The sequence below is a fragment of the Syngnathoides biaculeatus genome, chromosome 3, assembly GCF_019802595.1.
Source record: "Syngnathoides biaculeatus isolate LvHL_M chromosome 3, ASM1980259v1, whole genome shotgun sequence".
Taxonomy (NCBI): Eukaryota; Metazoa; Chordata; class Actinopteri; order Syngnathiformes; family Syngnathidae; genus Syngnathoides; species Syngnathoides biaculeatus.
In genome coordinates this window covers 22672713-22687441 of record NC_084642.1, presented here as the reverse complement: position 1 = coordinate 22687441, position 14729 = coordinate 22672713, and the positions used below count along the sequence as shown (strand labels likewise).

The 14729-nt window shown below is 41.6% G+C and overlaps 1 protein-coding gene across 8 annotated transcripts in view; it reads left to right on the top strand.

The window, feature by feature from the left end:
• Positions 1-14729, top strand: part of phkb (phosphorylase kinase, beta) — a 96002-nt gene that overhangs the window by 64491 nt on the left and 16782 nt on the right. For all 8 annotated transcript variants that reach the window (XR_009794249.1, XM_061814833.1, XM_061814829.1 and 5 more), the window contains one exon: positions 14172-14255. Coding sequence is in view for 7 of the 8 variants with exons in the window: in XM_061814833.1 (XP_061670817.1) it covers positions 14172-14255 (84 nt within the window). In the remaining variant the exon portion in view is untranslated. The remainder of the gene's footprint in view (positions 1-14171; positions 14256-14729) is intronic.

The window sequence follows — 14729 nt, the reverse complement described above, 5'->3', positions numbered from 1 at the left end:
TTGAACTTTGCATCCATAACAATCCAGATGGTTCTTTTCCTCTTTGGGCTAGAGGACACGGCATCCACAATTTCCAAAAACTACTTGAAATGTTGACTCGTCGGACCACAGAACACTTTTCCGCTTTGCATTTGTCCATCTTACATGAATTTGAGTCCGGATAAACCAGCGGTGTTTCTTGGTGTTTTTGAGAAATGGCTTTTGCTTTGCATAGTACACTTTTAAGTTAGAATTATGGGTGTAGCCCCAAACTATATTTACTGACATAAGTTTTCTGAAGTGTTCCTGACCCCATTTAGTGATATCTCTTACACATTCATGTTGGTTTTTGAAACAGTGCTGTCTGAGGGATCGAAGGTCAACGTTGGTTTTCGATCTTGCTGCTTACATGCAGTGATTTCTCCATATTAGCTGAACCTTTTGATGATTTTATGGAGCGTAGATAAATCCAACTGGGGCCTCCACTCCCTGAGAAGGGTTGCGTCAGGAAGGGCATCCGGCGTAAAAATTGTGCAAAACATATATGTGCGTTCATCTGAGATGACACGCTGTGGCGAACCCGAAAGGGACAAGCCGAAAGAAACTTACTTTAGATAATGAAATTCTTTTTAATTATACGTTTAGGAATATTGTGCTTAAAGTGTTTGAATATTTTCTCACGCACTTGTTGACAAAGAGGTAAACCTCGCCCTATCTTTGCTAATGAATGACTGCGCAATTCAGGGAAGCACCTTTTATACGTGTGTATGCGTGTGTGAGAGAGAGAGAGACAGAGAGAGCAGGTAGGTGGAGAGGTATTACCTTATTCCAAGGAAGGTTGGATTTGGAAATATACATCTCGGTCTGTGGCATAGTCACTCCAATTCCTTATAAGGAGGCAAAGCTTTTAGAGATGATTCAGCAGAAAGTGAAGTCAATGATCCGATGTTGTTAATGATGAAAAATATCAGAGGTGAACTCAACAGCCGTCAAAGCCATTTTGTCACATTTCCTCAGCATCCTTCAACATCTTTTCGTGCGAAATTAACTTGGTGCATTGTTTATCCACCAGGGGTCCAGAGCGGGAATCACAGAGCAAAACGACATTATTTAGTATAGACTACAAATAAAGGGGCACTTTGTAAAGTGGATGACTGTAGGGACACTTTTCCTGTTTCTGCCTGCCACTTAGTAGACTTTTCCTGAGCTTGAGCCTGCCACTTATGTAATCATTTTGAACAGATAAAAGTCAACCATACGAACACAAGTTACACTTCAATGGAACATACAATGAAACATAGAGTGCAACATACAGAAAAACATACAGTCAAACCTAGACTCGACTTACCTCCATCTCTTTCTGTTTTAAAAACGCTAACTGTGGAAAACTACCTCACTCAACCATACCCTACCTTAGCTAACAACCTTAAAAGTCTCACCCTTCCTTTACCTACCTTCCTTACTTTAGTTCCCCTAAGCTACCTACCTACTTACCTGCCTGGTGGTGGTGCTATGATTCTAATCCAGACAACAGTCTCACTCACAGTCACACTTAAGGGCAATTTAGTCTCCAATTAACACATTTGTAATTCTGCCTAATCGTCAATGAACAGCTGCCTGTTGGTTTGTTAATATCGTGTACTTCTCTTTATTTACTTTTAAGTGTGTTTTACTTTAATTGAACAACCTTTTAGTCACCTCGAGTTGTTGCATAGTTGCACAGGAGAAGCATAGTACCACCGTTTGACTGATTCGGTGAACTGCAACTTTTCTGTGCATATTTGAACATTCTCAGGGGACATACATGTAGCCACTTTTAAGTGTGTGGCCACCAATATAGCATGAAATTTGACACAAGTTTGTATGTGAATGTGACGCCTGCAATTGGCTGGCGACCAGTTCTCTCCCTCTCGTCTGGAGATAGCTGAGATAGGCTCCAGCAATGCCGCGAGCCTAGTGATGATAAACTGAACGGAAGATGAATGGATGGATGAATGTGAATGATAATGATAATAATTCTGAACGCAGGCACTTGTCAATTTATAAGTGACCTCTCAAAAACATTTATTTTTCTTTAACAGTAGAGTAGTACAAGTTCCATCCATACATGATCTTTTTTTGGGGGGGGTGTATAAAAAAACCTGACATTTTAACAGGGGTGTGTAGCTTTATTATTGTACTGTATATCCACTAAATACATACTCTTATCGACCGACCTTAAGTCCTAACCCTCTCTAAATGCCTACCTTACCTATGTTCATACATACGTCCTCTAAGTTAACCTCCCTACCATTTAACCTACCTACCTTATATACAGTTGAAGCCGGACTTTTACACACACTGTAGCAAAACACCCATTTAATTTTTTCTTTCACTGTCTCAAGTCAAGATAGACTTAACAGCTGCACTTGCAGGTCAGATAGGACCACCAAAATTATTTAATTTTGTTAAATGCCACAATAATGAGAGAGAATTCTTTTACACAATTTTAAATTATTTTCTTCAAATCAAAACTTTACATTTCCTTAGTATTGAGTAGCATTTCCTTTGAAGTGCATGACTTGGGTTAAACGTTTGGGGTAACCTTCCACAAGCTTCTGACAGTCCTCTGCTAAAATCCTGGCCCGTTCCTCCTGACAGAACAGGTGTTACTAAGTCAGGTTTGTCAGTTGCCTTGGTCGCTCACGCCCTTTCAGATCAGCTCACAAATATTCGATGGGATTCAGATCCGGGCTTCGTGATGGCCACTCCAAGACATTGACATCCTCAAGCCATTTTTTAACTATCTTGGCAGTATGTTTAGGATCTTTGTCCATATGTTTTTGCATAGTGTACGTGAACCTCTGGTTTCATCTGTACAATACATGCACACTTCAGTGATAACCTACCAACTTCATCTCCCTACCCTGCCTTATTTTGATAGCCGGTATGGAAGGAAGCGCCACAACATCAAAGCCAAAATATAACCAGAGCTACAGTGTTGGTTCACACAAATAAGCATTTTTGATCTTGTAAATGATATGTAAGCACACAAAATGTGTTTGTGTTTGTGTGTGTGTGTGGTGTGTGTGTGTGTGTGTGTGTGTGTGGTGTGTGTGTGTGTGTGTTGTGTGTGTGTGTGTGTGTGTGTGTGTGTATGGACTTTGTGTAGGCACAAACATAGAGAAACTACTGTTTAAATGGAAGGAAGGAAAATATATTTTCTTTAAAGTGTCTCCTTGAAGCATAACATTTCAAGTCAATCTCAAGGGCAACCAATGTGTCCGGCTGATCTATTCTGCTCACATAGCAGGTGAGGATTTTACACCCCCCTTCTCCAAGCCGAGGCTTGGGTTGGAATCAATGTCTACCTCGGCTTTCTTTGCCTCTTCCAACGTGGCGCATTCAGACAACCGATGACACTAAAGCATTGTTTGGTAGCAGAGCGGAAACACTGGACTCCACTATACTTGACACGACTTATTTAAGGTCAAGTATCATCCCTATAAACATTCTAAAATAGATATTGTAATGAAAAATACATATAACATTGTTCACTTAAATGTCTACACAAAAAAATAAATATGAGCAGAGAGCACGTCATCCATGCGCAAAGTTGCAAAAGTGTCATTCAACGACATCTAAGTGACCGCCATATTGGCTGCATCCCCTGTCCGTGATGTCACCCCGGACATTCGCCATTGAAAACACGCGGTGGACCCTACTATGGGAGACGAACACGCCCCTTCTGACACGGAAGCTCTTTTCAAAGAAGAGAACATCTCACAACCGAGTGAAGTTATCGGGGCAATATTACCCTATTGTTTAGAGCCATATTCAGATGATATGCAATCACAGCCAAACCGCCTCTCTGTCCGATCCACTTCCACGGCGGAGATGAGCCATCGCAGTCTGAACGACGCTGCCAACAATGCCGCACTCAGCCATTGAGATGACAACGCTATAAAGCGCCCCAGCTCGGCAGTGTTGTTCAACGCGGACGGCGGGGGCTATGAACAACGCCGCAAAGCGCCCTGGCTCGGCGCCATGATAAGCCACTTCGGCGCCAAAAATGAGCCACCCCGACCGACAAGGCCGCCCGCCGACTGCAACGGGCCACCCCGGCTAGCTGTGACCTTGTTGCCTGGCTTTGGCGCCAAGGTGGCTTATCATGGCGCCGAGCCGCTTTACAGCGTTCTTCATAGCCGCCACCCTCCGCGAGGAACATCACCGCCGAGCTGGGGTGCTTTACAGCGTTGTCGTCGCACGCGGCTGAGTGCGGCATTGTTGGCAGTGTTTTTTTCAGACCTGCCGGTGTCCGCTAGCACTAGGCGCCACTTCCGCTGGTCACTGCTTCACCGAAGGCTGCACGTCGGGTTGGCTCATTTTCAGCGCCGGGGTGGTTTATCACGGAGCCGAGCCGGGCTGCTTTACGGCGTTGTCGTCGCACGCGGCTGAGTGCGTCATTGTCTGCAGCGTTGTTCAGAGCCACCACTGTCCGCGAGCCAAAGGCGCAGCCTTCGCTGGTGAGGCTACGCAGCAGCCTTCGCCGGCGAGCCCAACGCCGTCAGACGCACACATCGACACATTTAGCACGCCTGTCATACCTACGCGGATCTTTTACGTTATGAGAGGCCGATTATGTGGTCCGCCCCAAACTATTATTTTTTTAGTAGCTGTATACACACCTACCTGTCATTTGGAACCCACAAAGCTCTCGTCCTCTGCACCCGAGCAATCCATTTTTCACAACAAACCGGGTCTCTTGCAAACTTATGAAGGGTAAATACATTCTCCTGAATGTTCAAGCAATGTCCAGCAATGCAACAAGCCGGCATTTTGGCTAACACGAAGGAACAACGAGCTACCTTCCCGTAGGTAAAACTAATGGAAATAAACAAGTCCGCTTGGGGGCGCTTCGGTCCTTTACATCACTTCCTGCTTCTTCTCGTAAACAAATCCCTCGAGAGGATTTTCATGGCGGGAGTTACAAAAAGCTGTATACGTCAAAATCATGTTTTGTGGTGGGAAAAAAAATGCATGGGCCCATATTGGCTGTCGTTTTTTCATTAATAACATACTAAAAATCATACATTTCATGACAGTGGCCCTTTAAGTTTGATTCCCGTTTTTTCGCAAAATATTTTTCTGACACCATAAGCAAGGAGAAAATTTTGTCTTTGTGGATGTTTATCATAAAAGAAAAAAAATTTGGGGCAAAAAGAGGAAAGGGTGCAAGTCTTTCGAGCATTCACCCCTTACTAAAGATCAGACCAAAAGTCCTTTGGTGATATAAAAGTGAGAGAGACAGAGACAAAACAAGATAGCTATCTATGTCCAGCTGTATACTATGGAGTGAGTAAAAACATCACATGAGGAATAGCCTTGCCAGGAGAACTAGAATCCACAGCAGGATATCACCTGTTAAAGTTGAAGGTAGAACTAATATTCAATATATATGTAAAACACACAAATCAACACACCTGCAACATGTTCTAAAAAATAAAATTTAAAAAAAATTGTTACACGACCTTTTATTTCTCAAATCATTGACTTTGAAACTGAGGACACTGATTGTTGTAGCTTTCTAAGGACATCCTCTCCCATTCTTCTATTGCTCAACAGTCCAGGTTCTCCATTGTTGTATTTTGTGTTTGATAATGTTCCTGCACACATTTTCAGGTAGACAGGTAGGGAGTGCTGGCAGGGCAGTTTAATAGTCACACCTTTTACAATGAAGCCAAGCTTTTGTTAGACATGCAGAACGTGGCTTCACATTATCATGCTGAAATAAGCAAGGATGCCCCTAAAAGAGACTTTGCTTGGATGGCAGCATATGATGCTTAAAAACCTGTATGTATGGTTCAGTATTAATGTTCCCATCACAATTGTTCAAGTTACCCATACCATAGGCACTAACACACCCCCAAACTATCACAGAGGCTGGCTTTTGAACTTTGTGCTGATAACAATCCGGATGGTCATTTTCCTCTTTGGTGCAGCAGAAGCCAAGTCTATGATTTCCCATAATAATTTCACATGGGACATGTACATCTCAGTTGAGCGTTGGCCCAGAGACCCAAGAGTCGTTTATGGATGTTATGTATGGCTTTCACTTCGCATTTTAGAGTTTTAACTTACATTTGTAGGTGTATCTACAAACTGTATTAACTGACAATATTTTTCTGAAGTGTTTTGAGGCCTACGTGGCTGCATCCACTATTTGCTCCCCCAGTTGTTAACAAAATGGTCGGTTGTTAACAAAATGGTGAACCTCGCCCTATCCATACTTGTAAACAACTGAGCTGCAGGAATGTTCCTTTAATCAGTCTGAACATTAAATAATTTTTCTCTGTTATAGAGACACAAATCACTCTTTTTTTCGTTCTACACAACTTAAAAACTGCTTGGGAATCGTGGTTTGTAAAAAAAAAAAAAAAAAAAAAAAACAACTAATAGTAATTGATTTAAAACAGAAAATAATAAAAACATATTATTCCAAACATATTGCAAATTTACAACAAATGCTACCAGACCCAAACAATATCAAAACAAACATATAGACAATATATAATTGCAGGGCTAACTAAAATAGTAATAAAGTCTAAAGAATAAAATAATAAAAATATAAATGGAGTAAAAGTTCCATCGCAAAGATTTTCCCATTTAATCGGGAGAGGAAAAAAGGAGTAGAGCAGACACAATATCAGTTACAATAACAATTAACAGTGGAAGATGTCATCGAATGAGGAAAGAGGGTGGTACTTAAAGAGGAAAAAAAGATGGAGGATGGGGAAGTGGCTGGTGTGATGACGGTGCAAGCCAGCGAGGGGGGCACACTTATGAAGGGTAAATCCATCCTCCTGAGTGTCCAAGCAATGTCCAGCAATGCAACGAGCCGGCATTTTGGCTAACATGAAGGAACAACGAGTTACCTTCCCGAACGTAAAACTAATAGAAACAAACGAGTCCACTTGAGGGCGGTCCTACCATGTACGTCACTTCCTGCTTCTTCTCGAAAACAAATCCCTCGAGAGGATTTTCATGGCGGGGGTTACAAAGAGCTGCATATGTCAAAATCATGTTTTGTGGTGAAAAAACGCATGGGTCCATGTCGGCTGCCGTTTTTTTCATTAATAACGTACTAAAAATCATGCATTTCATGACAGTGGCCCTTTAAATGCTCAGAGCAACTTTAAAGAGGTCCACCACCTTTTGCCCCTGCTTTCCCATTTCATAGAAAAGCCTTGTAATTGCTGATGTATTTAGTCAAGGGGGGTTTTAGAGTTTTCCCCTGCCCACCTACAGTTTTGCAGTGATTGTGGCAAAAAGTAAACCAAATCTAGGGAGACGAAATTGTTTTCCAAAATAAAAGTAAACTAAGCAATGATGTAATGAAACAGTGGTGGTACAATGAGGTTTCAAAACAAAATTGTACAAAAGATTTAATTCTAAATAAACAACTAGTCCAGGGGTCGGGAACCTTTTAGGCTGAGAGAGCCATAAATGGCAAATATTTTAAAATTTAATTCCAAAAGAGCCATGGAATATTTTGAAAACTAAATACAAGTGTCTTCGCGCATTTTATGTAAGACCGACACTTTAAGAGTACAATAAGTTTCTAAATTCATTGAAATAACATTATGCTGTTGCTAACCAGTGATGAGAAAGTACTTCTTACCATTAATGTGACTTTTTTGATGATAGTTTAGTTGTCTGTTTCATACGTCATTAAATTAAACTTCATGCAGTCTTTGAGACTTCCATCCGTTATTCATGAACGTAGGTTGGTCTTAATTTTTTTTTAAATGTGAAAAAAGACTTTTCATATGCATACAGTAGGTAGAACCAAACATTGTCAGTACAGCAATATTCACATGCTGCAGTGTGTGGTATGTAACGGGAAGTGCGTTCCAAGTTTTCACAATCAGCTGGTCTGCAGGTTTCATTTTTTTATTTCTCCCCACTTATGTGCGCTCGCCAACAATGCTTGCCGACAGAGGCATGTCTTTATGTAAAAAAAAATTCCGGTGGTGGGCGGCACATAAGCACGCTGTCATTATTAACCACGTTGATAGGCTGCGGAAGGACTGTAACATTTGTAATTATGAGTGTACCCCTTTAAGAGCGGGGTGGGTTTGGGCTGACGTCTTTTTTTTTTGTTTTGGGTACACGTCACATGATTGACCAAAACTGCCTCGTGACACATTGAGCACCCCTGCTGTGTACAGTATGTCGTTAAGCGGCCTCTTCAAGGCATACGCAACCACCTAAAGAGCCAGGTATGGCTCGCGAGCCATCGGTTCCCAACCGCTGAACTAGACCTTAATCCAAGCTTTTAGCTTTTTTTGTCATTCTGCTTTTCAGCAATACCCCCCCCCCCAAAAAAAAAGGAAGAAAGAAAAGAAATCACCGGGTAGCCTCCTTGTGATCACAGCGCTCTAAGCAAGCAGCTCTGTTGAGTTCTTTCCCTCTTGTTGGTGCGGTCCAAATAATTTATTCACCAAAGCATTTGGAAAATTGTGTATTCTCCTCTGTAATACACTGTAACTTAATGAATCACCTTTGGATAGGTTTCCAATGACGTCACCACAGTCCCAGGAGTCCCTTGTCCGCCATTTTGAGTGTCTGAAGCTAGTTAGCATCTATGTCAAAAAAGCAAGCAAGCCCCTTTCGTCCGATAATAATCGGCCCCACATACTTAGTTTGAAGCTATACTAACCGCGTTGAAACAAAGAGGTAGTTTTTGATATTTCAAAGGTCGTTGTCAACCAGGGAAGTAAAACTAAGCGTCTACCACCGAGCAGGATTTCTTCCTGATCCAACAAAAAGACACTATAAAGTTTCCTCAGATAATTTCATAACACGTAACATTTTCAATTAAATACTTGAGGCAACAAGGAATGAATAAATTCACGACAGAGAATTCTTTATTATAAAGACTTAAAGATAAAAAAAAAATGATTTACATTTGTTACAGCAGAGGGCCATAACCAGTAAGACCTCTCTTCTATAACTGTCTTGCTAGCCCGTAATTTTACTGAAGCCCCGAGTGCATAAAGAAGGGCAGCCACGTGTGAACACACTTCTCTAAGACCGGCCATACAAGTACAATCTTTTTGGGATATGATCCAGGGACGTAGTCGTGGATCGGTAGACCTCTGAGAATGTCTTACTCGAGCCGCCATAACACACTGATTACCGGTCACCCGTTGCCGTACATCTTGAACCCACCCACTTACAAAGTCATTGTAGGCTTGTAGAGACTTGTAAGCCTTTAGTTCATCAAGGTTATATGCGCTCACAGAATTCATGAAATAATTAACGATATTGGTTATGTAACGTCAGGGTAGCCTTCCACATCGTCACTCCAGTCGCTTCCTTGAAATTCATATGGATCTTTCCCGCCAATGTACTTCAATTTCTCCAAGTTTCTGGCTCTGCTTAAAGCTCCCAACGTGTTTTTGTCCACTAGGTTTGCATTTGCTTTAAATGACGTCATAACTTTTCCACCAAACGGAAAAATTAACGATAGAAAAAACTTCACGCTTGACCGTTCAGCTTTGGTCTTTGAACTCTTAAGACACACAGTATGGCATCCTTCGCAAGGCATGATGGGTAACTGGAAACCTATCCATTTCATTGAGCACGTCAAATACTGTACATCCTCCTGTTCCCCTGTTGTTTATTGTAGTGCCTTTTATTCTATGCTCATGAATCTTTGTGCCCTTCTGTGGAATTTTTGTACATTTTTGTCACATTATTCTTTGTTAGAATGACGATTCATTCTAATACGGATGCTCACCCTAGACAGTGCCCACCAACTGAGCAGTGTAGTACGCATTATGGAACACATGGAACTGGATACAATAACAGGGGAGGGCAAAGAGGTGTGGACAGCTGTAGTAATTCCAGATTACCCTAAACGTTCCGTTGTGTTCTATGAATCCTCAAAATGAGGCTTATGTCAACATCTTGAGACATTGAGAGCAAATGTAACGACACACATTTCGGTGTGTCATAAGGTTAACACAGTAATCAACAGCTAAGCTAGTCAGTATGACTCAGTGAACACAAACCGCTTGCTGCTACTAGGTACTACTAGGTACCAAGATGCTTTTGGCAACAATCTAATAAAATTGTACATGGTATTTGTGTCTTTAAGTGTGTGAAAAGAAGGGTAGTAAAAATCAGAAAACAAATGGAGGTGAAAAGTACAACTTGGGAACGTTAGTCAGTTGTATTATTTAAGCAGATGCTGTACATTTTTCTACAAAACCATATTATTGAGTTTAAATTATTTGATATTTGTTAACCTAAAAAGTTTTAACAGTGAAGGAGCATTACCTCATCTGCAGCTATCATACATTTGGTTAGTCCACACTGTTCAGTTATGTTAATAATAGGACAGTGATGCCACTGCATTAGAACAGAACATTGCTGTAGTAATAAGAAGCATGATTAGCCAAAGATTTTTAGAATCAAGTGTTCATTTGTACTTTTTTTTTCTTTTAGCGCTGCCAGCTATAAGAGCTCTGATGTGATTTACCTACTTTTGATATTGCCGCTTAGCTTAAGTATGAATGCTTCTGCGGGTTGCTTGCGTGTATTCGAGCCACATTTTTTTGTAGAATACCTTGTAGCCTATCTCACAACATTTTCCAAGGACCTTGACAAACACTGTCAGATATATCGATGTCCATAGTCTTGTCACCGACAATTGCCTTCAGCACAAGATAGCGTGCTCTCAGCAGTTAGACTTAAACCTTGGTCACATGACGGCCTCTGTTATTATGTCAGGGGTCAGAAAATTTGTGGTTCAACTCAGTCACTTGGAACTGAACCTTGGAAATGACAATGGTGACAGACTGCATGGTACTTAACCTAAAAGACATGAAAGACAGAAGAAACATCAGTAGATGTTTCGTAACATTCTCTTTCAAACATGAGGCAACATTTTTTCCCCTCTTCTTCCATTACCGAGAATTTGAAGATTACCGAGATGTTTCCACTTAAGTGCAACCTGCCTTGAGTGATAGGGACAAACCTGACACTGAACAATATTGTGTAATGGCAACTGTTTCATTAAGACATCTGCAACCCGACATTGTGGGTGATTGCCAGAATTATCTCGGTTGTCACGGTTACACCAGCAGCAGGATCCCTCTAGGTTTCACAAGCGCCATCTGTAAACAGGAAATAGACAACTGCTTGAATTAAACTGTCAACATGTTCTTCTGGTACAATATCATACCATTTGCATCCATTCATCTCTTTATAGCTTTCCCAACATAACGTAATGGTTTTTTTTTTTTAAATAATGACAATTATCACCTCTTGTATTGTATGACATGTATTGTTAAACAGTATACAAGTGTAAAGTAAGGATAGGTCAAGGTTAGGGAAAGGGTAGGTTAAGGTTAGGGTTTCTAATTGGGTAGGGTAATGACTGAAGTGGACAGGGAAATATACAGTCTGCAGCTCAGACCCACACATACTGGATACCAACTCTCTGCTATGTGATGAATTGTGTTCTTATCGATAAATAATGCTTTTCGGCGCCAAATATCCTGTGTTGTGTCATTCATATTATTGAACCCTAAATAACACTGTATAAATGTCAAGGAATACACTATAACTATAGAAAGAGAAAAATCAGGAGAGGAAAACATGAAGCCGTGAATGGAGCCCAAGCCCAAATTGTATAAAAATGCTCCATATATACACCTCAGTTCGAATAAAGAAGCTGAACCCAAATGGAATTTCATCGGCTGAGATAGAGTGTTGCAATCCCCAAACCGATCAGAAGTTATTTACATATACTGGTCAATCAGAAGAGCCAGCCTGCGTTTTTCTTCAAATGCTCTGTCTTGATGTAATAGTGCAGTGACGTCATTATCTATGCACTTGACAATATTTTGGTTTCAATACAAAAGTGGTCTGTCTGTCTGCGACGGACACCGCCACTTTTTTTTTGTCCTGTTTGGCTGCCGGGTCAAGCAGAATGGAGCTCAGTATCCTTTCGGACGCCGTTACATTTTACTGTGTCACAATGGCGTTTTTAAGCGGCCGCTGTGGTTTCTTAGTATTGTAATGTATATGTATTGAGAATCAGAGTTGATCAGTCAAACAGAACAAAGTTTCGAGAGGGGAGTGAGAAAAGAGACCAAAAGACAAAGCACCAAATGTAAACAAGATGAGAAATGCAAATCATTATATATCTATATAAGTATAACTATAAGTAACTATGTAGTGTTGTATGAGCCAGTAATGCTAAACCCTTTGAGGGAAGGACAGGAGAGGAAAAGGATAAGAGGTAAGCGTGCTGGAGTCGTGAACCCAGCTGGGGAACTGAAGTGCGGTGGGAGTGACTATGTAAATTGTAAAAGTCTATGGGACGAGAGTATGAGTAAGGGGATCCCCAATCCATTTGCATATTCATTAGTTATTTATTGCAGTAGGTGACGGCCCCAGACCCAGCGAAAAGATTCCAGTGGTGTGTGCCTTTGGACACATCCAAGTGAATTGACACCATTTTGCATGCACAAGGAATGACAGTAGTGTCCTGTAACTGTTGTGCCTGCACTGTGAGGGCTGAGGACCCCACCAAATCAATCGGAAGATGGGATCGAACCCAAGAGTCCACCTGGCACACCGGCGGACAGGACACATCCTACACCGAGGGACCCAAGGCGGTCTGCCAGCCCCAGTAAGGCGCCACAATAGCCAGCAACCACACCACCCCAGTGCCAACCCCCACCACCTCACGCCCCCATCAACCTGCAGAGCCCACAATACAGGCAGTCCCTCCGCTAATTGAGGGGAGGACGGTGTCACTTGTTTGTAGGAAAAGAGGGCGAATAGGTGTGGCCAACAAGGGGACATTAGGGAGGAGGACCCACAGAGCATCTGTGGGGCTGGATAGCTTATTTTTAATTAATTGTAAAGGCCTCTACGCTCCCACGCTCAATAGTGCTTGGATCGCATCACATGACTTACGCATTGCCCTCCGTAGTACAGTTGTGTAACTTGCCACCCATACATAAAAAAGTTGCTATACAGAGGAAGCTGCAGAGATCCCTCAGGTGACTGGTCCATTTTAGTCACATGCTGTGATGACATACTCACCATTCCTCCCAGCTCCACATACCGGTACCCTACGCTACTGCCTTCTTGATCAATTTTGGAGCATAATAAAACGTATCAGTTGGTCATTTAGGTCAACTTGTTTCAACAGATACCAATCCATGGCATTGTTGTTCCTTTATACCTTTTTACAGAAAGGAAAGTAAAAACCGCTCCATGAAATGACTATAAAATGGTGAGGAAACTCCACTCTGTAGCATCGTAGTCAATACCAACTGTAGCAACACCCCAGATTTGTGGGAGAACAGCAGTAGATTTTGAAAACTGCGCAGATGGGTTGCACTCGAGTATAAAGACAAACGTGCGGGATTTCTGCAATGACATCAGCATGGTGGCTGTCCACGCGAGTATAAAGAAGCCTGAACAATTTGTTAATCAAGCTATTAACAAACAAAAACACATTTCAACAACTGTGCTAAATAGATGACTGACAATCTTAATGAAACATTTGATGTTTACCTGGATTAGTATGCCATGTCCTTTAAATGACAGTAAAACACCAGATCGGTCTATTCAATTTTTTCACTGCCCATGTGGCGCTTGATTGAGGAATACTTAGCAACGCAAAGTTGTCGGGCGGTTGTGAGGAAAGTAAAGTTGCAGTTGCATTCTTTGCATCCTGAAACTTTGTTCAAAATGAAACCCTGTATTGAAGATATAGATAATGTTAGAAATGTAACAAAACTGGCCAACCAATCAAAACAGGATCAAATTAATAAAGGAAAATCAACATCAGAGATGAAACATCCATGTGAAGGAAACCAGATGGATTGGTTCTGTTTTAACAAATCCACCATTCCATGTTACATGTCAACTGAGTGTTGTTGCTGCTGCTGCTCCTCCTTAAACCCCATGGGGGTCCACTAAGGATACCACTAATGGCATGGCAAAGACCTTTTCATTTGTGCCGCAACTCATTAGCACTAATGATAATAACAATACTGGTGGGTGGTAGTGCTGCCGCACGAAGGTAATTTCTTCAACAACGGGAACGTCTCAGTTGGGGGCCGAATCACTTCCCCAACTACCACGTGCATTTATTAACATGGGTTTGTGTCTTCCCACAGGCGTACCGCTTCCTGGCCATCAATAGTAAGCTGGGCTTGAGTGGGCGTCCTGATCGACCCGTGGGTTGCATTGGTACCTCCAAGGTATACACATGAGAGCACACACTCACATGTATGTTGTTTCCCCATGTAGCATATGGATATTAACTGATTCCCACACAAAGAAGTGTGCACGATTCACATTCAGATTTAATGTCATTACAACAAATGCAACGAAAAATAAGGTGCAGGTCATTCAGTGCAAACATAAGGATACAAATATACACTGTAATAAAAGGGGAAAAAAGAGAGAAAAAGATCAAGATAAATTACAATTGATATAAATCTTTACATTACAGAAACACAGATATTAACATAAGGTCGACATTAATTGAATAGTCCACATTGTGAGTTACTTCAGGATAGATTTGTTTTTTGCATGGGTATTTCACATATTTCAGAAAGTTATGATTTGGGGCTCTTACAGCAGTTGGAAAGACAGTTTTCAGTCTATTTGTCTTGGTTTTGATGTTCCTGTAACCTCTGCCCGAGAGCAGTAGCACAAACAGAGAATGGCCC